Source organism: Callospermophilus lateralis, chromosome 14 (assembly GCF_048772815.1).
Source record: "Callospermophilus lateralis isolate mCalLat2 chromosome 14, mCalLat2.hap1, whole genome shotgun sequence".
NCBI classification, from domain to species: domain Eukaryota; kingdom Metazoa; phylum Chordata; class Mammalia; order Rodentia; family Sciuridae; genus Callospermophilus; species Callospermophilus lateralis.
In genome coordinates this window covers 23,779,289-23,806,463 of record NC_135318.1, presented here as the reverse complement: position 1 = coordinate 23,806,463, position 27,175 = coordinate 23,779,289, and the positions used below count along the sequence as shown (strand labels likewise).

The 27,175-nt window shown below is 45.9% G+C and overlaps 1 protein-coding gene across 2 annotated transcripts; it reads left to right on the top strand.

The window, feature by feature from the left end:
* Positions 1-795: 795 nt before the first annotated feature.
* On the top strand, positions 796-26,340 carry Capn14 (calpain 14). Of its 2 annotated transcripts, XM_076833867.2 has the most exons (21): positions 796-1,020; positions 2,743-2,812; positions 3,642-3,760; positions 3,893-4,029; positions 4,431-4,605; positions 5,194-5,256; positions 6,634-6,719; positions 9,388-9,462; positions 10,940-11,106; positions 12,115-12,278; positions 12,751-12,759; positions 14,767-14,972; positions 15,865-15,901; positions 16,388-16,444; positions 17,866-17,923; positions 21,033-21,097; positions 22,570-22,638; positions 23,273-23,351; positions 23,953-24,069; positions 24,461-24,516; positions 26,314-26,340. In XM_076833867.2, exons 1-21 carry the CDS (start codon positions 796-798, stop codon positions 26,338-26,340), a joined length of 2,061 nt encoding a protein of 686 aa, XP_076689982.2. The 2 variants fall into 2 exon arrangements, with proteins under 2 accessions (XP_076689982.2, XP_076689984.2); XM_076833869.2 differs by lacking the exons at positions 796-1,020; positions 2,743-2,812; positions 3,893-4,029 and having other exon boundaries at positions 3,738-3,760.
* The last annotated feature ends 835 nt before the right edge of the window (positions 26,341-27,175 follow it).

Genomic DNA, 27,175 nt, shown 5'->3' with positions numbered 1-27,175 from the left:
AGGGAAAATCAGGGTGGTGCCAGTAGAGTCTGTTTTTTTTTTTTTTTTTTTGCTGGAAAAGTCAGTTTTTCAAAGGCCTTACTTAGCACTTCGTTTCATTGGCTAGAATTATATTGTGTGCTCAATGTGTCCTGGACAAAGACCAAGAAATCAAATTTCATAACTGTGTGATTGAAACTCTAATTCTGTTAATAAGGAAAAGCATAGAATAGGTGACTATTAATATTTACTATAACGCCTGTGTGTGTTTTCTTTTACTCTTCAAAAACAAACAAACAAAAAACCCTTCACAGAAGGAGTTCACTTAAAAAAAAAATGTAGGAGGCTTTGCATAGAAAAATGAGGAAGATATTGTAGTCGGAGGGACCACGTGTGCCAACCACCCTGTGGTGGGACTGACCAGGCAACCACCATTGCTGCCCGCTGCCAGGGCCCATGGCACCTGGGCCCTGAGCCCCAGAGCTGAGCTTCAGCTTCTTGCTTCTCTTCTCCCTGCTTTCTAGCTCCAAGCTGCCCCTGCGACATTGGCACAGGTGATGGTCCAGGCTGGTGAGACCCTGCCCTTCACAGAGGCAGGGTCTATGATCCCAGGTCCCCCACCAGGACCTAAGCACCTGAGTCAATGCTCAAGGACACCCACTTCCAGGGCTAAGAATCCAACCAGCTGCTCCAGCCTTCCCCAGGGCTCTTTTCTCCTGTCGCATTCTTTCCATCCTCCCCAGGAGGGAGTAAACTGAGTGTCCACACTTTGTTTCAGCAGAGACCACCGTTCTTGAAGACACGGGGGCCTTTGCCATGTCTGTGTGGCCATCTATCCGAGGCAGATGGAAGCAGGGGTGGAAGGACTCCACGCGGGGCTCTTTGCAGCAACCCCAAGAGGACTACGAGGCCCTGCGGGACCGCTGCCTGAAGGACCACTGTCTGTTTGAAGACAGCAGCTTCCCGGCCACCCAGAGCTCCATCGGCAGCGGGCCTCTGCTCCAGAAGCTGCCACCGCACCTGCAGTGGAGGAGGCCCCCAGTAAGGACGGCAGGGCCCATGAACAGCCACAAGATGTGACAGTGACCCGGGCTCGGGGCTAGTGGAGAACAGGTCTAAGAAACACAGGGAAAAAGGGCTTTTCCTACTCTCTCCTCTCCACTCAACACAGCAAATGCTTCTGACACCAAATTATGGGAAGACCCCCTCCCAACAGGTAGTTCTTCAGTGGACACCAGCCGAGTGTCCTCTAGTTCAGTCCAGTTCTGACATTATCTACGCTGCCCTTGCATTGGATCTCACAGGATGAGGGCTCAGTCCCCTCCACCCCCAGAATTCCCTTATAGGAATGTAATGGAAATGGAGACACTTTTGTCCAGGATTTCTAATTTTAGAAACTTTGGGGGGTTTCAGGGAAGAAAGCAATTCTAGTCCAGCTGATTCCTTATCTCTTTAGCCCAAACAGAGACTGCCCTGTTAGTGGAACACACAAGCTGAGCTCCTCTGTTCCTTGCTCCCCAACCCCACCCAGAGAATGCCGGAGGGAACTTTGCAAGTTGCAGAGGAAAACTCACCCTAAAGTATTTGGTTTTGGTACACAGAGATGTGGGTCTATCTAATACAGGGACTGCCTGACACACCTTCTAGTCCATGGAGCCTGGGGACTCGTCTGTCCCCACTTATGGACCCCCACTTGTAGTCAGTGATCTTGATGTGTGCAAGATTCCAGGTCTCTGAGGGGGTGCCTCACACATTCTTGAAGCATGACAGACATGGCCTGCTTGCAGAATCTGTGACTTTTCTGGGAACTGAAGGGCTCAGTCTTGTAAGGTTGGTGCCCACCTTGGATAACCTGTGCTTTTGACCCTGGACTACAGCTCAGTATTACCATGATCCACTCCTTGGGTTCTCTTCATTTGCTAGAGAGATTCATGGAACTCAGGGAAACACAGTGTTTATTATTAAGGATATTATAAAGGATAGTGATGAACAGCCAGATGGAAGAGATAGGGAGAGGATGTAGGAAGGAGTTATGGAGCTTCTGTGTCCACTCTGGGAACCTTCATGGCTCAGTGGTCCAGATGTTCCACAAACCCTGACTTTCAGGGTATGGGGTAGGGTTGGGGGTTAATAGAGACTTCATTACAAAGGCACAATTGACCAGATCATTACATTTGGTGATCAACTTAACCTTCAGCCCCTCTTCACTCCCTAGAAGTCCAGGAGAGTAAGGCTGAAGTGCCCTTAGTCTTTCCCAGAGATCAGCCCCCATCCTGAATCTACTCCAGTCTTCTCATTAGCATACAAAAGACAGTCATCATCCTGTTGGTGATTTCAATGGTTTTAGGAACTAAATGTTGTGAAAGAGGAGGGAGACCAAATGTATATTTCACACTCTCACACCAGGTCTTACTTACTGTCATTAATCCCCAAGAGATGGGAATTGGGTAAGTTCTCACATTCCCCTTTTCCAGTTGGAGGGGACCTGGGTGAACCTCAGAGTGGTCTAAGAGGTGGCTTATCTCTCAGGTCCTGACTACACAGAGTTCTCCAGGACTCCGAATTTTATGAGCTGTAAGAAGGACTTAGAAATAAAATGGACAGAATCTATATCCCAGATTTTTCTGGGACAGCACTGATTTCACATATATTCTTCATCTTTGTCCTTTGAAGTTCAGTTGTAGGAAATGAGAAAACACGGTCATTGTAGCTCCTGAGTTTCCTTGTTCTCAAACATAATGACAATTCTGTCTATCCCTTTAGGAGCTGCACAGCAACCCCCAGTTCTATTCTGCCAAGGCTAAAAGGATGGATTTGTGCCAGGGAGTTGTAGGTAAGTCTGTACCCAGCCCTGGCCACCTGCGAGCCTGGCCCCACCAAGCCAGGGGTGGTAAGCAGGGGACTCCAGAGATCCCAACTGCATAGGGGCAGGCAGATTGCAAATGTCACTCAGCAGCTACTCTACCTAACAGCACCTGGATGAGCTCTGTCCTTTGCTGGAAGTTTATAGAAACCTGTCCTCTCAGGATGTGTGGAAAACTCGTACTTTGCCCAGGCCCCCGGATCATCCTCAGTGTCAGTTTACAGGTCTAAATTTTGTTTGAGAAAAATGAGCCCTTTATTTCACTCCACATAGTGAGTCCTTGGGATGCCAGTTATTAGACTCTCTAGATGATAGCAGGGTTATCATCAACTTGGCTTTTTAAAATAGTAAATGGAAACAACTGTTGGCCCTCAGGGAAGGCACAAATACATTGATACCCATTTTTCAGATGGGAAATTGGGTCCTGGAGAGGTAAGACTTTCTCAGAAGAACATAGATCAGTCACCAGTAGGATTTAGAAAAAGTTGGTTGTGTTTGGGTCCAAATTCCTGAGGATGGCACATTTAGGAAGCTGAAAGCTGATCTAATAATGTGGCTCAATTATTGGTGTCAAGTTTGGATTACAGGCAATGCTCCTTACCCCCTGCTCTGGTCCTTCGCTGTACCCCTTCCTAGTGTATAATTCCCGTTTCCTAAACTAGGCTAAGCCCAGAGAGGATAGCAATTGGAACTAGGTGTTTTTTTGCACGCAAGACATCCTCAGTAGGCGCACGAAGATGCTGGCAGAATGTGCATGCGTGCACAGATTCCCGCAGCCACAGCGTGCTCTCTGGCGCAGGAGACTGCTGGTTCTTGGCTGCTTTGCATGCGCTGACTTTGCACCAGGACATCTTGAGCCGGGTTGTTCCCCTGAATCAGAGTTTCACTGAGAACTATGCTGGCATCTTCCAGTTCTGGGTGAGTGTCTTCCTGGTTCCTCAGCCTGAAAAGGGCCATTGGAAAACAGGGCTCATAGAAGGGCCATGTCTTTGCCTCTGGGCTATCTTCCTCGGCAGTCCTCATTCACCAGTGGGCGCTCTCTCCCTCCAGTTCTGGCACTTTGGGAAATGGGTTCCTGTGGTGATAGATGACCGTCTGCCCGTGAATGAGGCTGGCCAGCTGGTGTTTGTCTCCTCTACTTACAAGAACTTGTTCTGGGGAGCTCTTCTGGAAAAGGCCTATGCCAAGTAAGAAAACCACTAGAAATATTCCCCCTCCCTTCTCTATTTTTTCTCTCTCTCAGTTTTGAGGGCAGGGAGTGGAATCAGGTAAAGCTAATGAAGTGTGATGCCGAGGCATGCCTCGGCCAATGTCGAAGTGAGAACATCTTCAGGTGTTTTCTGTAGGAGTCAGCTGAAGAAGTAGTCAGGAATTTTACCTTTCTCTAATGGATGGAGGGGTTTACGAGGGACAGGAACTCTTAGTATTCATTCTTTCTTTTGATCCTGGGCTGGAAGGAAGGCTTGGTAGATACAGATACGTGCCAAAGAGCAACCCAGGAATGAGTTCCCTGCTCGTTTGGGCCCTCCCATCTATTGTAGAAATACCCTTTGCCTCTCCTTCTCATGTTAATTCCTTCTCTGGGCAGGCTTTCTGGTTCCTATGAAGACTTGCAATGTGGACAGGTGTCTGAAGCCTTTGTGGACTTCACTGGAGGGGTGACAATGACCATCAACCTGGTGGAAGACCCTAGCAACCTCTGGGACGTCCTAACCCAAACCACCTACAGCAGAACCCTCATTGGCTGCCAGACTCGTATAGGGGTGAGAGTGGGATGTGAGGCGGCACAGGGCGGCCTCTCCTGCTCCCATCAGCTCCCTTCATCTGCCTGCTACTGCTCTCTCCCGCGTGGGACCCAGGGCTTCCATCCAATACCACCTGGAGTCCTGATCTTCAAGCCAGGGCAGTGGAGCTAAGTCTTCAGGGCACGGTAGAATAAAAATGGTGTGTAGAGAAGAGAGGTATTAAATATCAACTACATGCGACGTCCACTTCCAATCCAACTACAACAAAGAACTGAGAACCAGAGTAGAGAGCCCTCCGTTCAGACCTGCCTCAGTGATCCGTGTCACCTCACACAATGACTTAGCAATTGACCTGAGTTTGTCCTCTGTAAAACGTGGGTTATAATCACTTCCAAGTGGCTCATTTGTTGTTGAGAAGGTCAAATGAGACTATGGATGGTGAAGAGTTTTGAAAACTGGAAGGTGCCACGTCATTTTGATTCTCTTCTACTTCTCTCTCCAAAAACCGCTGCTCCCTCCAGGTTCATTCCAGGCCTCCCACGATTCCTGGAATGAGCTGCATGCCACTAAGGACTGACTGTGGTCTCTCTGTTGTCTTTGCAGGAGGAGAGAGTGCAGGAGAATGGGCTGGTGGATGGCCATGCCTATACTCTCACAGGAATCAGGAAGGTGGGGTCAACTAGGTTTCTCATATCCCTCTCAGCCTCCTCCTTTCCCAGGGCTTCTTACCAAAGCTCTGGCTCATCTTGGTGAATGCTATTTGTGCCCAGTCTTGTAGTAAAGTAAGCATAAAGTCTCTGGTGGATCCTCCAGGGCCTGCCAAAATTGGTGGTGGACTCCTAGTAACTCTGTACCTATTTTCAGAGGTAAAGTGTTGGGCCTAAGTTTTGCCACTCCCAATGCATCATTTCAGCCTCTCCTAATGGGTCACCCCTTAACTAATCAGCCCTGCTGTGCTTCACTTCACCAGATGGCTAATGGCAGCCTTTGGCCCGGTTCTTCCCTCCCAGGTTACCGCTTCTCTCTCTTATGCTACTCTCCAATAGTCTCTCAGGTTCCTCCGATTGATATTCATCATTTGAGCTTCACGGTGCACTGAGAAGAAGGATCAGACAGGCACTCTGCCCACAAATTGCTTAGTGTCAAATATGGACACCTGAGAAGGTTAAAGAAGCAAAGTAAAAATGGAGAGAGAGGAGAGCATACAGGGAAGACTTTGAGGGCTCAGAAGTAGAAGAGAAGATTCACCAGTTGGCTTTGGGAGAAGTCAGAAAAGGCTCCACAGATGAGCTGGCATGGATTGGCTCTCACAAGATGGGTAGATCCCTGGGAAAGAGAAGGGCATTCTAGTGGGGCAGGGACACTGCATGGGCAAAGCATGGAGATAAGAAATCTTTAAGATCCTCTGACATTCTCTTGAGAGCCAGACTCCCCCAAAACTTTCCTTTAACTGTTTCAAATTTCTTGCATTCAACTCATTTGTAACTTCATACTTCTTGATCTCCAACAGCCATGAACTTTCATTTTTTTCATATTTATTTAACAAATTCATATAGCACTTGCTGTGTGCTAAGTACTATTTTAGGTGTTGGGCTACATTAATCTAATTTCTGCCTCTGGTTTTTGGTGACCTTCTCCTTCGGTGTCTTCTCCCTTTCTCTTATCTTGCAAGAATGATAATCTTTGGATTTAGGACCCACTTCCTAATCCAGGATGCTCTCATATCAAGATCCTTCCAAACAGGATCACATTCACATGTTCTAGGTGGTCAGATGCTTTGGGGATCCACCATGTAAGCTACTACCATAGCTGTGACTGTTAGCTTCATTTTATAGATCCCAAAACTAAGAGACATGAGGTTAAATCATCTGTTCTGGGTCCCACAAAGCTAGCAAGTGCTAGTAGCAGAGCCACATTCTACCATACCAACTCTTCAGGTCTTTGATTTTCCTTTGCAAGTTCTCAGCTGCAGGTCTGAGTCTCACCCAGATATCTGAAAAACTCAGCACTTAGCCAAGCCACTAAACTGCTTCTCATTTTATGTAGGTGACCTGCAAATATGGACCCGAATATCTAGTGAAACTACGGAACCCCTGGGGGAAGGTGGAATGGCAAGGAGACTGGAGTGACAGGTTTGGACTGCTGGGGAATGGGAAGAATCAGACAGGTGAAAAAGGAGGCTGCCATTTCAACACAAATTCAAATGTGTGCTTCCTTTGGCCTTAGGCTGGATTTAGAAAGCTTTCAGAGTGTGTAGCTCCATCTCTCACAATTTAAAAGATGCTTTATGGTATATAGGTCACTTTCTCTTTTTAAAAAATATTTTTCAGCTGTTGATGTACCTTTATTTTTTATTTGTTTATATGTGGTGCTGAGGATGGAACTCAGTGCCTCACACATGCCAGGCAAGTGCTCTACCACTGAGCCACAACCCCAGCCCATCCCCCCCCGTCACTTTCTGTTTTATTAGAATAATTAAAGTGAATGTTTATTGAGGACTTGCTAGAGCTATGCTAAATCCTTTGATCTTTTACTACCTATTCAGTTTCCCCAGACAGTGCTATATAAGGTGTGCAGCTACATTTCCACTTTACTAATGGAAAAAACAGATGCTTAGATGAAGATTTGCTTCTGGCCACATAGCATGACTCAATGAAGGTCTAGGGTACCTTTGTCTAGTGTTCTATCTCTGGAGTGTCCAATGCATTCTCGCGCTTGTTGAGTCAAAGTTAGAGAAATTTGAATTGATAGCTTCTGTCTCGTTACCTTAGTGACCTCTGGGCATTCTGACTGAAAGCTTACATTTAGGCTGTTTTTGCCTTAAGGAAGCCTGAAAGAGATGTGGGTTTCACAGGGAACAGACTGGGTATAGGGCATAGATAGGAAGAGAGGCCAAGTGTGAGAGTCCTTCTGCTCATTGTGAAGAGTTGCCATTTTTAACCCTGTGTAACACTACAGAGTACACAAACATGTCCACATCTACATTATACTTGATCATTTTTGTAGATGAATAAATTAAGACTTGAAAAAGAAGTCTTAATTGAGTTTTGCCCCAATAGTATGTGCTGCTTTGAATAAATTGACAGAGGTGACAGAAGAACTGAGTCTATGTGGAAAAATGTCACACACACCCCCCACCAAAATGCTTAAATTCTAAAGTGATACAGAAATATATCATCATAGTGTTGGTGGTGATTGTTCCTTCCTAGGACAAGTACTAACATTAGAGATAGGCGATGAGTCAAATTATCGTTTTGTTACTTTCTATCTGTATCATCTAAGGCAAGTTTCATAATTTTTCTGAACTAGAGGTTGGTGAAGATTAAATAAAAATAGGGACTTTTATTCCATAATGTTTTATCTGCTGCTAATCCCATCCAGTGTATTTTCCATTTCAAATACTATATTTTTCAGCTCTAGAAATTCCTTTTCCAAATCTCCCATTTCATCTCCCATTATGTCTGTATTTCCTTTTACATCCTTGAGAATACAGAGTATGGTTATAAAAGCTATCTTCACATGCTTACCTGTTATTTCCATCTTAATTATCTGTTAATTCTATCTATATTGGTTTCTACTGACTGTTTTTATTCCTAGTCATGGATCACTTTTCTGCTTCATGTGACTAGCAAATTTTTTTTTTAATTGGATGCTAGACATTGTAAATTTTAGTTTCTGAATGTGGAATTCTATTGTATTCTTTTAAAAAGTTGGGATTTTTCTGCCAGGTAGTCACGTTGTTTAGGGATGGTTTTGATACTTTGAAGTTTGCAAGCACTTGTGGGGCAAGTTAAGAGAAACTTTTATTTCAGTGATAATTTGATTCCACTACTAACTTGAAGACCCTCTGGGATCTCTAGTAAAGACTTTATGTATTCAAAAGGATCTTTTAACTCTTGCTGTTGGAAGTTCACATTATTCCCAGCTCTGTGTCACCTCTGAGAACTGTTCTGTCTATAGACCAGTCTTATGCAGTTTCATTTTAAGAAAGCACAGATAAAATTTCAGGCACAGACTCAAGGGAACCCCTGTGAAGTTTTCCGGAGCTTCTTTATGGAGTGCCCCCACCCCACTCCCTCCAGGCACTTTGCCCAGTACATTTTAGCTGCCTTGATTTCCTGGAACTCCAGACTCTATCTTCTCCATTCAGCAGGACTGGCAGGTTCTTTTTGTATTCCACTTCCTGTATCACTGTCCCGGAAACTCCCTCAGGAAGAAGCCCAGGTGATGTGAGAGCTCAGCCCATGGCTTCCTTCCTCCCAGGATCACAGTCCTGTGCTGACCACTGCCCAATGTCTGAAAATCATTTCTTATATTTTGTCCCACTTTTGGTTGCTTATGGTAGGAAGCTAATAGAGGACAGTTTTACTCCTTCATAGCCAGAAGTAGAAGTTTAATATGATGGGCTTTGCAAATAAGCAATTCCAGACTCAAATGCCAGCTGTGACATTGAAGAGTTTTGTGACTTCAAGCAAGTGACTTGATCTCTCTTAATCTCAGTTGCCTGATCTCCAAAATGGAGATAGATGTCTCTCTGTCAACATTGTTGTTAGCCTTAAGTGATGCTAGCCTTAAATGAAATAAAGTATATCAAGAGGCTAGCCTGGTGCTTGGCTTAGAGTAAGTGATTGATTAATGTTACATGTTGATCTCATAATGCAGACTGTAAGATTTAGTTGTCTGCAAAACAGTCTGAAAATAATACTAAATAATGACACCACCGAGCATTTACTAAAGAATTCTGGCATGTTCTTCACAATCTTGTCATTCCTCATGAAAATGTATCTTTTCTATTTTCAGTTCGAGAAAATGGGAGCTGCTGAGCCCCAAGGAGAAGCTTCTGCTTCTGAGGAAAGACAATGATGGAGAATTCTGGTATTTGACTTGGGGATTTGGGACACATGCCCTGGCTTACATCCAGCAAATATTTTCTGGGTGCCTCATGTATGCCGGGCATCTCATATAAAGAGGTCAGTAAGATACACTCCCTTAACGGGCTGCCAGTCCAGCAGGGCCAAAAGGGAAATAAACGGTCACAGTCCCTTGGATCAGAACAATACTCAACAACTGCTCACTGCCCAACACACATAGAAGCCAACTCTGTGGTTCCCAGTTTTTATAACAAGACCTTTCACTGGAGGCCACCTAACAAGGGGGCAGGTAGCAAGTTCATCTCCCTGATCCATAAGTAGGGGAGGAATTTAAGCATCCCAAGGTTAAGGGAAACAGGGTTGACAGGTGGCAGCCAGAGTCTTGTATGCAGGTCCAGGTGGAAGGTGATGATAATTTCGCTTAGTCCTGTGACTGTTGACGGCACCCTTCCCTTCTGCTCTAGGCCCAGCAGGCACTGCTCTCCTTCCTCAGATTCCATTATGCTCCCTTGGAGACTTTGGTTCTAAGGTCATTCTAGGGGAGGTCCTAGGGTTCTGCACCTGCATTTTGAAAAAAAAAAAAAAAAAAACAGCTTGAACTTTTTTTAGGAACAGGTGAAGATGCCATTTTGAGGGAAGGATCTTTGACATGGAGCCCAACGTGTGCTCCAAGCAGGGCTGGGAGGCAGCGGCCTCTACGGCCTCCATTTTGCTCTCTGCTCAGTGCACTCAACACAAGGTTTATCTTTCCTGTCCTGAAAAGGAGATGAAGACGGAGTAGACTACAGAGTCTCATCAAATGATCTGGGCCCTGCTGAGCAGAGTCACACTACACCTTGTCACCCCAAAGCTATCTCCCGAGACAGCCCAAGTGGGCCCTGCTGCTGCTGGAGTCCCACGGAGCCCCCTCTGCTCCCTCTGCCTTTGTTTCCCACCCTTTCTATTTACCCCACCCATGTGCCGTGGACTGGTGTTCTCCCCTTACCCGTCTACACTGCTGTGGGACCCTCACTGCTGAAGGTCTTTGGCTGAGCTCTAGAGCCCTGCAAATCCAGTCATTCTACCCTGTGGATGAGCAAACTGAGCCCCAGAGAGCTTATGTAGCAGGACTCAGCTCACAGTTAGCATGTGGGGGTGAAGATCTTGATTAATAATCGGGCACTCATCTACCTAGTGCCTACTGAATACCATCAGTCAATTGACTAGTTGTGAACACCTCAGTTTGGTTTTTGTCACTTTCACACAGAAGCGGGACCATCATCTTCAATATTAACAATGCTAAAAGCCAGAGGGCATGGGCTTCTTGGGGCTCCACTTCCCCTGATGGACCATCACATGGATCAGGCTCTGCACAGAGCCTGGAGGACAGGGCCTTGGTCTGAGAGAGGGTGAGGTGCCCAGACCAAGGCCCCATTCCTGATGTGTGTCCTTAGGACAGGGCATCATCTCACTTGTCTGTGCTGTTTCCTCTTCTTCTCCAGGATGTCCCTGCAGGACTTTAAAGCACATTTTGTGCTTCTGGTCATCTGCAAACTGACCCCAGGCCTGTTGAGCTTCGAGGTGGGCCAAAAGTGGATGTACACCATGCAGGAAGGGAGATGGGAGAAAGGGAGCACAGCTGGAGGCCGGATGAAGTCCTCGTGGCAAAGTGGGCACACAATGGGCTCTTGGATTGGGGATGCCATGTGGGGGAGCCCGTGCAGATGGTCCCATAGACTGATCCCTGTACGTGTGGCTAAGGAGGAGGGGGCTGTGCTTGTCAGCTGCCCACTCTAGTCCTGGGCTATGACCACAGGGAAGAGGGGGCACCTTTGGTCCCAGTTTGCACAGATGTACAGTCCTCTCTGTCAAGCTCTCAGCTATGGGTCTGCATCTTTCCCAAGTGGTACCCCCTCTAATCCACACCAAGGGGACACAGGCACACAGGCGTGGTCACTGAGTGGGTGAAATCTTTCTTCAGTTTTGGGATAAGAGCACTGGTGCATCAAAGTAACCGCTCCAGGAAGGGCAGGACTGGAACAGTAACCACAGCCAGGTATCTCCCCACTGGAGTCTGGTAGGCACACACAACCAGGACTCCTGGACTCTCCAGTTAGAGGAGAAAAATGTGCCTAAATTCTTGAGATGGGAGGTTGGTGACCATGCCCCTTCTTCTATGATGGAAGTGGCAAGCCTCCTTTTTGAAGAAAAGACCTCTGAGTCTGATCTCAGAGGGGCAGGGTGACCTTAGCTCTGATGTTCCCTTCCTGCCACCATATTCCCAATTGACTAAATCTGCCCTTATGCTAAGGCTTCACCCTTGCTAAAGCATGAAGGCTCCTGGGATCTTGGGCATGCTCTTCTCAGCAAGTTAACACAGTCACTTATTTAAGCAGCAGTTGTTCATGGGGCAGGATATCTGGGCCAGGCTTTGCTGGGCAAAGGGGCGACAGCATAGGAACAACTCTGGGCAGGTATGTGTAGGAGAACCTGAGGCAGAAGAGCAGGGGGTAAATGGGATGTAGAGCTGAGGACGAAGGGTCTCCACTCTGTCCAGATGGACCTCAGATGTGAAGCCTGGTGAAGGTGTCCTCAGTCTGTGCACCTCTCAGTGGTTTGGGAAGCCAGATACCAGCAGAACCAGAGTCCTGTTCTCACCTTGCTGTGTTTTGCCCAGATACATTTTGGAAAAATCCACAGTTCCTGCTGTCTATCTGGAGGCCTGAGGAGGGGAGGCAATCCCTGAGAACCTGCAGCCTGCTAGTGTCCCTGCTGCAGAAGCCCAGGCACAGGTGCCGCAACCCGAAGTCTCGCCTGGCCATTGGCTTCTACGTGTTCAGAGTAGGTGGCCTCTGGGGCCTAGAGTGTGAGGTCCAGCGTGGGGTCTCCAACAGCTACCACTTTTTCCTGGTCCTTGTCCTTTTAGCTATTTGTCCCTGTCCTTGGGACTGGGTTTAAGTCTTGGCGCTTTACTTAGTAATATGCAATCTAGAACAAGTCACCTCCTCGCACTTGAACATCAGTTTCTCCACCTGCCAAATAGGGGCCATGAAGTTAATGCAAAGATTGCATGAAAGAAGACGGTGTGGTCGCACTTTTCACAGTGCCTGGCTCATAGATGGTGCAGTCAATGTTGGCTCCTTTCCTCTCCCAAGCAGCCTGGGGTTCCTTCCCCAAGGCTTTCCCCCAATTTCCCACCAGGGATCGAAGTGCCCAAGGAAGGGACGGGACCCCTGAGGGGTGTCTTCTGTGTCGGATTTCATCACGGTTTGGGGTCCTTCACTGCCTAACCAAATCTTTCTTTGTTTTCCAGGTGAGCAAGGTGAGGTCCACACTTGACCTTGACCAGAAGCCCTAGTTTGGACTGATGCCATTTTTTGTGACTAAGCCACTATGAGATTGGTTTTGACTGTGCATCCTATGCAAGAAGCTGTGAGAATGTCTGGATAATGGCAACTCTGTGTGTGTGTGTGTGCGGGGTGTGTGTGTGTGTGTGTGTGTGTGAGGGGGGTGTATGTGTGTGTAAGTAAAGAGCATCTGCTATTCTTTTTTTGTCTGAGGATCCTGAGAAATCCTTACACTTCTATAAGGAGATCTCAGCCCAGCACAGAACCAATAAATTTCAGAATTCATTAAATCTCTGCATAAATACCTAGTGCTAATATTGAAGGCTGTCACAGCATAGGAAGGATGATAAATGACAACCTTGCCCAAGTTATAAAGCCCATAATAAAATAGACCTAAAACATACGGGACATCAAGAGACCACACAGCCCACATACTCAGGGACAAGGGATAAAAGCTTGGGGAGCTGGGTGTGGTGGCACATGCCTCTAATCCCAGCAGCTTGGGAGGCTGAATCAGGAGGATGGTGAGTTCAAAGCCAGCCTCAGAAACTTAGTGAAGTGCTAAGCAACTCAGTGAGACCCTGTCTCTAAATAAAATACAAAAAAGGGCTGGGGATGTGGCTCAGTGGTTGAGTGCCCCTGGGTTCAATCCCTGGTACCTAATAATAACAACAACAACAACAACAATAACAGCAGCAGCAGCAGCTTTGGGAAATGGGTAAGGGGACAAGAGCCATCTGGAGGCAGTGTGGAAGCACCAGAGAAGAAGCCTGAGGGATTCCAGCGGCGAGGGGGGGCGGGGGGCGGGGGTCAGCTATTGTTCTGGTTTCCAAGAAAACAAGAGTGAAGCCCTCATTTTCTCCTGTTGGACTGAATCAAGCAAAAGGACTTTTATAAAGAATCCAGTTTGCATTGGGTCGTGTTTTTGGTTTTCTGTTTGTTTTTCCCTCCTGCCAGAACACTGAGTACTCCCAAAGTTGCCTATTAAACTTAAAAAGTTGCCTATTTATATTAAACTTACAGTCTAAATAGAATTTGGGTCAATTTACAATAAAAAGTGTAAGCAAATGAAAACTGCAAACCAGTTATAAAAGTAAAAAGGCAAGAAAAAAGTCATAAGGGAATGAGGGAAGGCAGATCCATCATACAAGAAAAACTAAACCCAGAACAGTGATGAGGGCTAATTATAAAATTAAGCTCTGAGATTCCTAGCAGATAAAGCAAAGAGGGCAACTGGATGGTTCTCTAGTTCTCATTATCTGAAAAAGAAAACATGTATCATAAAGTGATGTATTTTGTTTCCCCAGCCCCAGGTGAAATCTGCTAAACGGGTCTGTGTTGATGGGTGATGTCTTTGTTAGCAGTTATATGTAAACCCAAGGCATGATCCTGGACCTCTTCTTTCTCCATAGCCTTGAGTGAAGACAAAGAGGAGAGGAAGTGAAAAATAAAAATAAAGAGAGGTAGGGGAAGAAGAAAGAAAAGCAGATAACAAAGCACATGCCCAGGCAATGTGAGATCCAGAGAACTGCTTCAGGTCTGAGTTCCCATGCGGTTCTCTTCTTCTGAGGCTGTTTTGGCTGGGGTGACCCTGCCATGTCCAGCTATCTGTACATAGCTCCTGTGGTGCAGGTGGAGGGATGGTGATGGTCCAGATGCACCTGTGACCACTAGTCATATCTCGGTCACCCTGAGATTGTGTCACATACATGGAGGCAAAATAGAGTGCACAAAGAACGTTGGAACTCAGCTGTCCTGAATGGGACTCTCCAGGACAGATGACTTTCCTTGGCTGAGCCCGAGCTCCTGGATGGTGAAATGGAGCCTGCAGGCAAATCAACTCACGTCAGCCCCTGCTGGGGGTAATGGGATTTGCCTGATCAAAGGCCACCTCAGTCCTGGCTCCTGAAAGAGGGCCCCAGGCCTGGTCACCAGCCCTGGGTGATCACCTCCACTGGTGTCGTTCTGTTCCCCACCCACAGCACTATAATGACAGGAGGAAACTGCCCGCTGAGTTCTTCTGGGCAAATGCTCCCCTGAGCTGGCCTGAGGTGTTCCTTAAAGAAAAGGAAGTGAATCAGGAGCTGTGGCTGGAACCAGGCACATACCTCATCGTGCCCTGTGCATCCGAGGCCCACCAGGAGTCGGAGTTTCTCCTCAGACTCTTCTCCAGGAAGCACATCTTGTAGTAAGGACTGGGGTTGGGGCCTGCGAGGGCCATTGCAGGCAAAGAGGACAAGGCTGGAGATGGTGAATGGGGAGTCTCTGCTGCTAGGATGAGAGAGAGAGAGAAGGAAAGCTGGGCACCACAGTGGCTCTCTATTTAGAGGCCATCCCTTTCCACTGTCCTTCCACCAACCCTGGAAGAGAACCATGCTTGAATGTCAGAGATAAAAGGATAGAGCAGACATAGCCCAGGCCCTTGTAAAGTTGAAGATCTGGTAAGGACCCAGACATATAGGCCGTTGTGGATATTGCAATATATTGAATATAAACATTTCTATGTCCAGAGGCTAGAGGAGTATCAGAGAAAGGTATGGGAGCTGAACTCCACAGTCCTGGAGGAGCACGGATGGCTTCAGGGAGGGGTGACTCCTGAGAGAGGCACAGGGCTTGTTCAGATGAAGGGTGGTTGTCATTCATTAGCTGGCTCAGCCACCACTAGTATGCAGTTGAATCTACACAGATTTATCCCAACCAAACTTAATATTTTGCCTGTGATTGATTTAATGTGATAGTCTTTCAATACCAGGTGCTTTGTTTTGGTTTGTTTTTTATGTCATAGCCATAATAGTTTGAGTTGATCTCAGGCCTCACTGCCAGGCCAGACCACTGAGTTTTGAACTATAAGTAGGGATAGTTAGAGGAGGTGAGGGGAGTTAGGAGAGGTGAACTATGCCCTGTGGCCAGACTGGACACTTCAGGGAGATGTGGGAGGTGAGAGATGTGAGCCCAGTAGGACTGCATGGCACTTCAGCTATAGAACTTGGAAGATGAGCTCCCCCAGGAGGGCCAATATTGGTTCAGAGGTTCCCAAGATGATCCCCCAGAGGAAATTCTCTGTCTTTTTCTTTCCTCAGTGAACTTGGCAACAATTCCAGGGTGGTCTACTCCAAGGTGAGAGGTCTGGTTGGAAGTCCACACGATGGGGCCTATTTCAGTGTCAGGGTGGTGGGCACTTCTCGTCCTGGTAAAGGGTCATCAAATATCTGTGTACCCTGGTTCCCTGCTCTATGGCAAAGGTACATGTCATCTGTTGTGCTCTCAAAGTGCCCATGTCAGCTGTTTTTGTACCAGGAAAGTATAGATAATTGTCCTTCTGGTTGGGTTCTCATCATCTAGGGCCCAGCGCTCCAGGGGCATGGGAGATACCTATACTTGCTTGGCTTCTGCTTCTCTCTCCCTGGTGTTTCCTTGGCTCATTTTGCTATTTGTTACTTCCCCAGCATCAGGGAGAACCAGAGAAACAGAGATGTTTGTGAATGCTGTGTTGCAAAATTTAAGACAATGCATGGTCAATTTCAGAGGCCTGGGAGCCCTGAGGTATTAACATTTGCAGGAGAGTCTATTTATACAGCTCTTTTTGTTTTTCTGTTCCTACAGGAAATAGTAGAACAAAATGAAGAGCAGAATGAATTCTTCACCAAATTCTTTGCCAAGGTTAGTTGACTGGTGGTGTTGGGCAGGGGTGGAAGGAGGAGGTGGCGATAAAGTAGAACATAAAATTTTATGAAATGTGGGCTTGTATTTGTTTGATGCTATATGTAAAATGTGATTTAAGGCTTCCTCTTTCCCTGTTGTAATTAGCTTTTGTCTCACCTTGACCAAAATACCTGACAAGAACAACTTAAAGGAGGAAAAGTTTATTTGGAGCTCATGGTTTCAGAAGTTTCTGTCCATAGATGGCTGACTCCATTGCTCTGAGCCTGGGGGTGAGGCAGAACAATATGGCAGATGAGTGGGGTAAAGGAAAGCATCTCAGGCCATGGCAAAAGGAGAGAGAGAGAGAGAGAGAGAGAGAGAGAGCGAGAGAGAGCGCTGCACTCACCAGAAGCACAATATAAACCCCAAAGGCAGTGATCCACCTCCTCCCATCACTCCCCACCTGCCTACAGTTATTGCCCAGTTAATTCAGATCAATGGAATAATGCAATGATTAGATCAAGGCTGCCATAACCCAATCATTTCACCTCTGAATCTTCTTGTATGTTGCACACATGAGCTTTTGGGGAACACCTCATACCTAAACCATAACATCCCTCGGCTGCTACTTTCTATTAAAGTCTTCACATTCTGGATGAGTGTGAAGAGGCATTGTCTCTAGAAGTAGTTAAGATGATTATCTATTCTTGGAAGCTATATTAATTAGTCTTGGGCAAAGCAAAGAGGAGTAATTGGAATCTTATATGTAGTGTTTATAAAGGTTTTCCTCCATACCCAGGGTTTCTAAACATTCTGTGCTGCAGTCCTTTAATCAAATGAATTCTAAAAGTGAATCCAAACATATAACACACACACTCTCTCTCTCTCTCTCTCTCTCTCTCTCTCTCTCTCACACACACACACACACATACACACACACACACAGAGTAAACATTATATATTATGACTATGTATAAATTTTATGAATTCAAGTGTATGATACTTACATTTCATTGATATTTTATAAAGTCAAATTTTAATTAAAAACTCTAAAATTTAAATCTAGAATTTTGGCTGATAAGCTTTTGTGAAGAACAAAATTCAAAGCAAATTGCTGACATTCTAAAATACTTCCACAGAGAATCACTGCTCCCTATAAACCTGCTTCTTAAGGGTTCTACCCTGCTGGTGTGCTCTGGACTTGGCAACCAGTCAAAGAGCATTGTAAAGTTTTTATAAAACCCCAGATTTAATTACATGTCTGGCCACAATCCTTGTGTACGATATAATGGTGTCACTTATTTCTGCTCAAAAATGGCACATAGAACGTGTTGAACCTATGCAGGACAGGATGTTCCCAGCCCCGATAGCTTGTGACCCCTCTGCTAATGAGTGTTCAGGAACAATGGTTTTCTCTCTCCATTCTGCTTTCCATCCAGTATCCGGAAATAAATGCTATTCAACTGCAGAAGATCCTGAACCGAATGACCTGGTCAAGTAAGTATCTTAGAGTCATCCAGTAGGACTCACAAGGGGACACACATTTTTGATATTCCATCTCTGTTTCTCTTGGCTTGGTGGGATGTGTGAATCAGTGAAAGCCGGTCTCACCTGGCAACCATGTTTGACACCAGGATGGGTTTTGTGGTCTGGCAAAGCAGTAGAGCTTTGAAATACTTATTTTTCGCTTAGTTTGGGTGTGTAGAGTATATGGCTATGAAAATGAAGACCTTTCCCCATTTTGCTAGTTTGAAAAGAAGAACTCCTTTCTTGGCATATCAATTCCATTTCTTCAACCTGGGTTATAAATATTAATTATTGACTAGACTACCAGGGAACTCTCTGATAAACTCATATTTAAATTAAGCAAGCTACAAAAATCTAGAATAATATAGCATATCATCTAGGAGGATTGCAGATGGGGAGCGTTCATATGATGTCTAGGATAAATTATTAGGAAAGCTTAAAGTCCATATAAAAACATTGCATGTACATATTTGGAACAAGAAGACCATGGAGGAAATACACTGATTTCTGCAGGGAGGCAACTGAACTTCAGAGTGAGAAAGATAAAACAAATGATTAATATCTAAGATATTTGATTGCCTCTTTATATGAAGCCAAGATTCTTAACCTGTACAAATTACAGTCCAGGGTATGTCTCAGAGTTTAAAATAGTTTCCAGATGTTTTCTCAAAGTCTAATTTACTTATCAGTGAAAGGTCCAGAAAGGAAGACTCTATATGTTCTAGAACATCAGAGACCCCTGAAAAAATTCTATGCTGATTCTAGAAAAATTATCTAAAAGAAATGGCTTGTGCCATTTTTAAGTTTTAAGTTTTATTTGTTCACACATTTCCTAAAAATGTGTGAACAAATTGCTTTTGTTTAGTCTTATGAGAGAATTTCTGGAACTTTCTGTCAGAGAACTACTTTAGGTTTTGACAAAATATTTGGTAAAATCTCCCACAATGTGAGTTGGAAAATAGTAATGCTAGACATATTCAGAAGTCTTAACACCATCCCCACAGCTATGCAAATATACAACAAGAGAAAGAATTATTTATTATTGGTGAAAATCTATATATATTTTAGATGTCTAAAGGAGAATCCTTTTATTTCCCTAACTTTAACCAATGGCTTAGAAGAAGACATAGGATGTAGGGTCAGTGCATCTGCAGATGGTGCCAAGCTGGGAAGAAGCACCTAAATAATAGACAGCAGAATAAAAATCCAGAACTTTCTCAATACACTGGGCCCAAAGCAAAAAAGATGAAATGTAATTAGGATGATCATAAAACACTGCCATTTTAATTTTTTTAAATTAGTTACACAGGTTTCTAACTTTCTAAAGACCTCTTTTTTTTTCTTTTGTTTTGTGTATGTGACAGTTTATGTAAGAGATATTTTTGTTAATTTAGTTGACCTCCAACTTATGAACTAATAATCTCAACTTGCTGCTAAATAAACTAATGCAAATTCAGCTCCGTTTAATGGAAGCACTTAGATCTGTGTTTATGAAATTGTACTCCCAGTAACATGTAACTCACTCTCTCTCTCTCTCTCTCTCTCTCTCTCTCTCTCTCTCTCTCCAAGTAACATTAGAAACTAAGTGGTTTTAGTAAATATTCTAGGAAGTGAAAGAAGTTCATTTCTGTGGTCAGTGACACTTGGGAAATTCTGTGTCACACTATCTTGTCCACAGCTCAGGTGTGTCAGGCCAGTGGGGTAGGCTGCTCCAAGAGGAGTTCGGTGGTGACAGCCTGAACGGGTAGCATCTCTGTCCCTCTAGGAGCCTTGCCAAGCACAGTGCCTCCATCCCTCATGACACAGGTCCAGAAAAGAGTGCCTCTGTCCCTCATGATGCTTTTTTCCAGTGGCAGCACCTGTGTGAGTGACAGGTATCCTCTCCATAGTGCCCCCAGTTCGCCCCCCCGTTGCCACTGAGAGAGGGGTTTTGTTAGGCTGCAGAAGCACTGATACCATCAGCATTAGTTTTCTTAGTTTGCTCACATGATCAGCATCCCAAGGAGCAATGGTCCTGGCGTACATGCAAGAAAGTAGCTTTCTAGAGATAACACTAACTTGCCCTAGTTCCCAGTGTGTACAAGAGAAAACCAACGTCCTTCAAGATAACATGGATCTGGACGTTCCAGCCCAGGCTCTCCCTCACTGTTCCCTTAACTTGGCTAGGTTTTTGGGAACAGAAAGGGGGCATTCAGGGACATGATGTTTTACTATCTCCTTTTTCTTTAAGGACAATAAACACATAATTTCAATATTGGCCAAGATGCTTGGTGAAGGGAGGAAAGGGGCTATAGACACAAATTATATATATATGATCACAAAACTCTCTGCAGAACATCTCCCTTGGAAAATAATTTGGGAAATGCTGACTGAGAACTTTGGAAGCCATAGGCCCACTGTAATCAAATTGCATCAGAGGAATGTGTTCAAGTCTTGGGGTCATATTTTAGACAAACACTGGCAAAGCCTAGGCTCCAGAAAGGGACAACAAGGGTTTAGAAACCATTCCATTTGAGCAATAGTTGGGGATATGATCGTGCGTAGAGGGATGGGAGAAGTCACAGAGGGGACAAACATCATTCTATGCTTTCCTGGAGACAGAACTGGGCCAGTGAGTGAATATTACAGGAGGATCCTTTGGACTCAAAAAAATTCAAAAAGTTTCTCTGGAAGCTCTGTCTGTGTGGAAAGGTGAGCACTCATCATTGACGGAGCAGCCATCGTGAAACCTGAGGCGAAAATCCCCCAGTTTGGGTGGGAACTTGAACCAGCAGGCCTCTCAGTTCTCCTTCAGGTCTGGGATCTGTGGCTAGGATCCTGGCCCTCCCTAGATGCAGAGCGTATGTTCATTCCTCCCACTGTGTAAACAAAGCCCAGCCAGGGGGGTGTGCTCTCTAGGGTGTAGGAGCCACCATCAGGTCCCTTGTCTCTCCACTGCTCTCTCCTTACTCTTTCCACCCTACACACCCGGTGTCAACAGAATCTCTGGCTGCCCTGGGCAGTACTGCCTCCTTCTGTTCAGAAAAAGGGCTGCAGTCCTAGGCCAGCCCCGCCATACAAACTCCTTTGCTTCCTGCAGGTCTGGGGAGCAAACAGCCCTTCTTCAGCTTTGATGCCTGCCAGGGGATCTTGGCCCTCCTGGACGTATCTTTTCAGGTTTGTGGGTGGGTGTGTGCTGCTGGTCGAGATCTTGGCTCATCCTGTCCAGGTTTGTATCCCCACCCAGGCCCTTGCTAGTTGTTTGATCTTGGACAATCATTGAACCTCATCATGCCTGCACATGAGGTACACATCTGATACAGTTAAGAGAGTATTAAAAACTACTCTGTAGGGTTGGTGTAAAAATGCAAATAGATAACTCAGGTAATGTGCTAAGGTCAGAACTGCCATCTATTAACTATCAGTAGCAATAGTCTACTGGGTGCAGTGGCTTATGCCCGTGATCCTAACCCTCAGGAGGCTGAGGCAGGAGGATCACAGGTTCAAGTCCAGCCTGGGCAACTTAGCAAACGAAATTTTTAAAAAGTAAAATAAAATAGGCTGGGGATATAGCTCAATAGTAGAGTACTTCCCTAGCAAATGCAAGGTCTTGGATTCAATTCCTAGTACCAACAAAATCCCCCAAACATATCTTATTTTCCTGAGAGTAAGGATGAGGCATCTGCAGAGTGCTGCCTAGAAGTCATTCTCCAGCATTCATAAGAGAAGGCAAGAGCCACAGGGCTCTGAGTCTTTCCTCTGATGATGGGCAATGGCTGCCCCATTTGCATGTCAGGAAACCAGAGCTCAAGGAAGTCAAAGACACGCAGGACCTCGGCTTTCCTCATTCCGAGCCCTGTGATTTTCCTAGCAAGCGTTCTGACTTTCCAAGTGGACAGTTAAATCAAAGTTTGATTATCTGTACTGCAGAGAGGCAGAGAACGGATCATCTGAGGAATTTTGTGAAAACAGCTCTCTTTGCAGACACTCAGAGGTGGTACAGGATGGTACAGGCAACGGGACAGGTTCCATCTTTGTCCCCAGCTCAGGGGGGAAAGGGGAGCTCATTTCATCTTCTAGACCATGGGGGAGCTAATGCTACAAGGTAAAGCATGCAACTCAGTGCCAGCCATGGAGGGCCCAGAGAAGGTATATGGTGTGTTTTGACCCAGTCTCTCTGATGCCTGCGTATTTTGACATTGTCTACAAGGTCACCCATTTTGCTTATAACTTTTCAAAAAACGAGTAAGTAAAAGAAGCAGCCTTAGCCACCCTGTGCCTAAATTCTTCCGTACATTGATTTTAACTCTTAACGAGAAAAAGTTACTGGATTTTATTTAAATAACATCCAATTGGCCATGATAAAATATCCTGCTTCACTAAATGATGGCTGTTGTCATCACTTTCGACATCATCACTTCTTCCAAAGCCACTGTGCCATGGCTCATTCTGTCCTTTCCTAGCAAGGGCAAGGGAGAGCTAGGCTGGACTGGCCAGTAAAGGGAGGCCAGGTAGGGACATCAGACGTTGAACAGGGCCATCCACAAATTGTACACTGCTTGTAGAGGGCCCAGTAGTGCTTCCAGAACCAAGGATGCAGTGCTGTCCTGCCAGAGTTCACCTTGACCTGTTATCAGCTTAATGCATCAGGGACTGTGAGCATCCAGGAGTTCAGGAGCCTGTGGAAGCAGCTGATGCTGTACCAGGTAAGGACAAGCCCCAGCCATACTCCTCTGGGGAGTGGTACAGAAATGGCAATTCTTCAACACTACGTAAGATATCTCTCTCCCCTTTATACCTGACCACTTGCCACATCTTCTCTGCTCTTCCTGCAGTGAGTGCTTGCTCTTCCTCTCTCCCAAACACAGACAGCCTGCTGCAGTGATCTCCTGAGTTTCTAAGACACACATATGATCAGGTTGCTTCTTTGCAAAAACCTTTTAAAGACCCCCGTTTGCTTTCAGAGGAAGTCCGACATCCTCAGCAAGGTGTGCATGTAAAGTTCTTCCGAAATTGGCTTCTCCCTACTCTTTCAGTCATTACTTAAAACTCTCCCACTTTTTTCTTGAGTCATGAAGTTAGAACCACTTCAAAGTATGGACAATGTACTTAAAATCAAGCACATTGACCCACACCCAGACTGTCCATACCCCATGAGAAGACCTTGGTCTTTTTCAGAACCTGTAGATAATGTGAGATGATAGGAGCCTAGCCTGGACCCTCTGCTGAATTCTAATCCACCAGCGGTCCTCCTGCGGCTCTGACACTGGCACACGTAGGGGCTCAGATGGTGCTTGGGCGTGCCTGCCTTCCTTAGCCTTTGATTTTGGTTCTTGGCAGGAAGTTTTCCACAAGCAAGACAGTAGCAGGTCAGGACTCCTGGACTGGGTGCAGCTGCAGGCTGCTGTGATGGAGGCAGGTAAGCAGGAGGAATGGAGGAGCTGGTGCCAGGACAGGTGCCCACTCCCCAGGCAGGGAGGAGGGGGTCCCATGACATTCTGAAGTGGCTCCCCAAATGCAGAGGCTCACAGGTGTGGATCTGCAAGTATCAAAAACATTGATTGTTCTGGTTGCTCTGATCGTAGCTAAGATTTATCAAGGATTGGCACATCTGGTCTCTTATTTAATCGTCAACAACACCCGGTTCAATCCACCCTACAGAGGAAGAAATTGAAGATCTGAGAAGTTAAAGAACTTGCTTGGGGTTTTAATGCAGGAATACTGGGCCCCGGGATTACCAAGTCAAGCACTGAATGCTAAGTCTGAGTACTAAGCAGTCTGCCTCCTGCCTTGGAGGCCAATGATCACATGATAAAAAGATTTCCATGCTGGTGGCCTAAAGGGGCAGGCATGGGGAATGGAGATGAAATTAATCGATTAAATTGTTAGAAGGTTTGAAATGAATGACATTAAAAAAAATCTTCACGCTCTCAGGATTCAAGTCCCTTAAGTGAAGGGATGGGTGGGGACACGGGTCCCAGAGCCCCAGCACTCAGCACGGGAGCCTGTGCTTAATGCAGGAATCGTGCTTGGGGACGACGTCTGCCAGCTGATGCTCCTTCGCTACGGTGGCCCCAGACTTCAGATTGATTTTGTCAGCTTTGTCCACTTGATGCTGCGTGCAGTGAATATGGAGAGTAAGTGAGTGGGGGACCAGGGGCTTTCTCTTCATGTCCCATGGTTGCCCACCTGTCCTTAGTTCAAGCTCAAGAGAGCATAGTGCCAGTCCAGAAACAAGAGGCTGGGGAGCCCTGGGGACTGTGGGTCATGTGCCAGTCTAAACTAATTCACACCCTGCCTTGCTCCAGAGGCAAAGGGTTGAGATATTTCATTTATAAGAAGTGTGGCCATGTGTGGGTACATGGAGGTGGAAGTTGGTTTCCCTTGCATTTTCAGCATGGATGTGGTTAAGGTATGGGGAGGTATGGAAGGAACTAGTTTATAATGTTTCCAACACACACACACACACACACACACACACACACACACACACAGTAGCTGTGTTCCTTTCTGCTGTATTTTTCACAGATGTCTTCCAAAACTTAACCCAAGATGGCAAAGGGATATACCTCCAGAAGCCCGAGGTAAGACTTCCCCCAAGAAGCCAGCAGTCTTTAGGCCCAGGCTCTGATGAAGTAGGAGGGTTCTGGGGGCCCTTCATTCTATTGTGTTGGAGATTGTTCACTGCATTTATGGACTTATTCATTCATTTATGAAATATTTACAAAGTACCCACTTCGTGTCTGGTATGTCTGAAGAGACCGGGGCGTGACTAGCTCTGATCACAACAATGCCATGTGATAACCCCATAAATTTTCAACAATGTATGACAATCATTCATTTAGTTCCCAAACCACATGACTGGGAGCCAGTGGGTCTCAGCTGGCTTGTTCATACTTCTATGGTCTGGCCGGGAGCTTTGCTGGGACACCTTAATTGAGGAAACTCTGACGGGGCTTGGACTTCTGAGGACAAAGACAGAAGTACAAGAACGAGAGCTTAACACGCAAGGCTCCAAGACCAAGGCTCTGATCTGACACACCACTCCTTGCAGCTCCTTCTGTCAATCAAAGCAAGTCACATGGCCAAGTCCATTTCAACAGACCGGCAAATAGCCTCCTCCTCTTTCATGCCACATGGCAGATAGCAGGCCATGAACCCAGAGATGGGTGAGGAACTGAGTCTAGCAGTGAACTCCAGCACAGTCAGTAATGAGAGATCTAGTCTCCATAGAGCACTCCACGAGGCCTCTCTGGAGGAGGTGGCATTGAAGCTGAAACCCCAAGAACAAGAAGGAGCCAGCCAGGGAGTATTCTGGCAAGGAAAGGCGTTGGCTAAATGGATCAGTGTGTGGAATTCTGGGTAGAGAAGAGAGTGAGAGGAACTGGCTCAAGGTGAGTCTCAAGGTCAGGGTCAGATCAGGCAAAACTTGAAGGCCAGAAATAAATCTCACTGAAGAGCTGGAACCGCTCTACCCCAGGTTCAGGCACTGCATTCACTGTCCTTGTGACCTTTTTCTGAATCTCATTTAGTGCTTCACACACAGTAGGTGCTTGACAAATGTTTGTTGAATGAAGAAGGTGATATGTTTAGGAGAAGACAAACAAATGCATGACACCAATGTTCTCCTCTGATCCTTCAAAATGCTCTGCTTTATCAAGGACCTGCTGTGAGCTGGTCCTAGCTAGTGTTCACTGCAAGGATGTTGGGGTCTGGAGTTGAGTCACCTGTTCTTTTTATTCTGTAATACTTTTTCCATATGAGCTGCTTAGAAAGGCCCCAGTAAAAGCTGAGATTTCTTCCTTGATCTCAAATCTCTACTTTATATCCTATATTTGACGACATAGAGAGGTCCTAAGCATCCGTGTCCTTACAGTCACTCCAGTAATTGATGTGAGTGTGGGGTGCAGCTTCATTGCCCCAGGAAGCTTTCTCTGACACCACTGGTCCTTTCATTAATATCACCTTCATCAGCAGCAGCGTCATTTTGATGCATTGCTCTGTTTCTCCAGACATCCCCTCAATGAGAGATCAGAGGGACCATAATTGTAAACACATAGAAAATGCTTTAATGATGTCTGCTACCCCATTGGCTTGTACACCTGCAGTGTGTGAGCATGCCACAGTTCTCAAGGGGGAAAAATTCATTGAGAATTGAATACAAAATCAGCCTGGATCTTGACAGTCATCATTCACAGGCACCGTGAGAAGTCAAGGTTGATTATATTTCAGGTTGATTTATACTTACTACCAGGTGGTGTGGTCCCTCGGGCTAAACCATCCATTAATGTCCCATCTCCATGACTCCCCAGGAGTCAGGGAAAGGGGCTTCAAGTCAGATGGGGTGAACTGATCATGATTTGCTTTTCCTTCGTATCCAGTGGCTGATGATGACCCTGTATTCCTGAGAAGTCTGGAACCTTGTCTGCCCTCACTACAGACTCTGCATATGGTCCACCGGTACCTTTGGCTGAGACTAACCCTCACTCACCCCAGTTACTGTTCTTCAGGACTGTGCACCAGCCGTCACCTTCTCAGCTGGGAAGATTTCTCTCCTGCAGCTCTCCCCTTTGGATGGTCAACATGCTGAAAGGAAAGGAAGGTGGCAAAGATTGCATTGCATTTGTTAAGTCCAGCTGTCCTTGCCTGTGACCATAACCTTGCCACCATCAGAGATGTTACCTGACATGACCTGAGCAATACAATTGTGGGCCTGGTGGGCTTAGTCTCTATGGGACACTTCATGGCTGTCCCACCTAAATGACCTTACATGCACCAGGTATCATCACACTTGAGATGATAGGTTTCAAGGTTTGAAGAAGGAATGCCGTATCCTTAGATATCTGTAAATTGGTAGAGGTATAGTCTAAGTTTCTACTCTTTGGGGTGGAGTTAGGGACATAGCAGGGCTTTCATGAACATAGAAAATAAGAGAATTGACTGGATCCAGGTGGGAACTGCTGGCTCTGGCACCTGGGACCACTCTTGACTTCTGCTGACAATCTCGTCAGATGATCGGATTTGGGGCCACTGTGGATTTAACATACTGAGTTCTCAAAGGCCTTCTTGCTTGTGATAGGCATCAGTCTATTTTCTTGACCTAGGGACTATTGGATCCATTTGAAATCAGTGTACCTCCTTCAAAGAAGAATGACAAATCCCTGCTAAATTATAGAGTTTGTCAGTGGATGGTTGGCATATCTAATTTTTTCAGCTACTATGATATGTCATTATGTGTGGCAT

Bases quoted from the DNA above. Each gene is read 5' to 3' on its own strand.
- Capn14 (XM_076833867.2), top strand. From the start codon at position 796: ATGTCTGTGTGGCCATCTATCCGAGGCAGATGGAAGCAGGGGTGGAAG. The intron at 9,463-10,939 runs GTATTTGACTTG...CTTCTTCTCCAG, and splicing joins GACAATGATGGAGAATTCTG to GATGTCCCTGCAGGACTTTA. The intron at 21,098-22,569 runs GTATCTTTTCAG...ACCTGTTATCAG, and splicing joins GGATCTTGGCCCTCCTGGAC to CTTAATGCATCAGGGACTGT.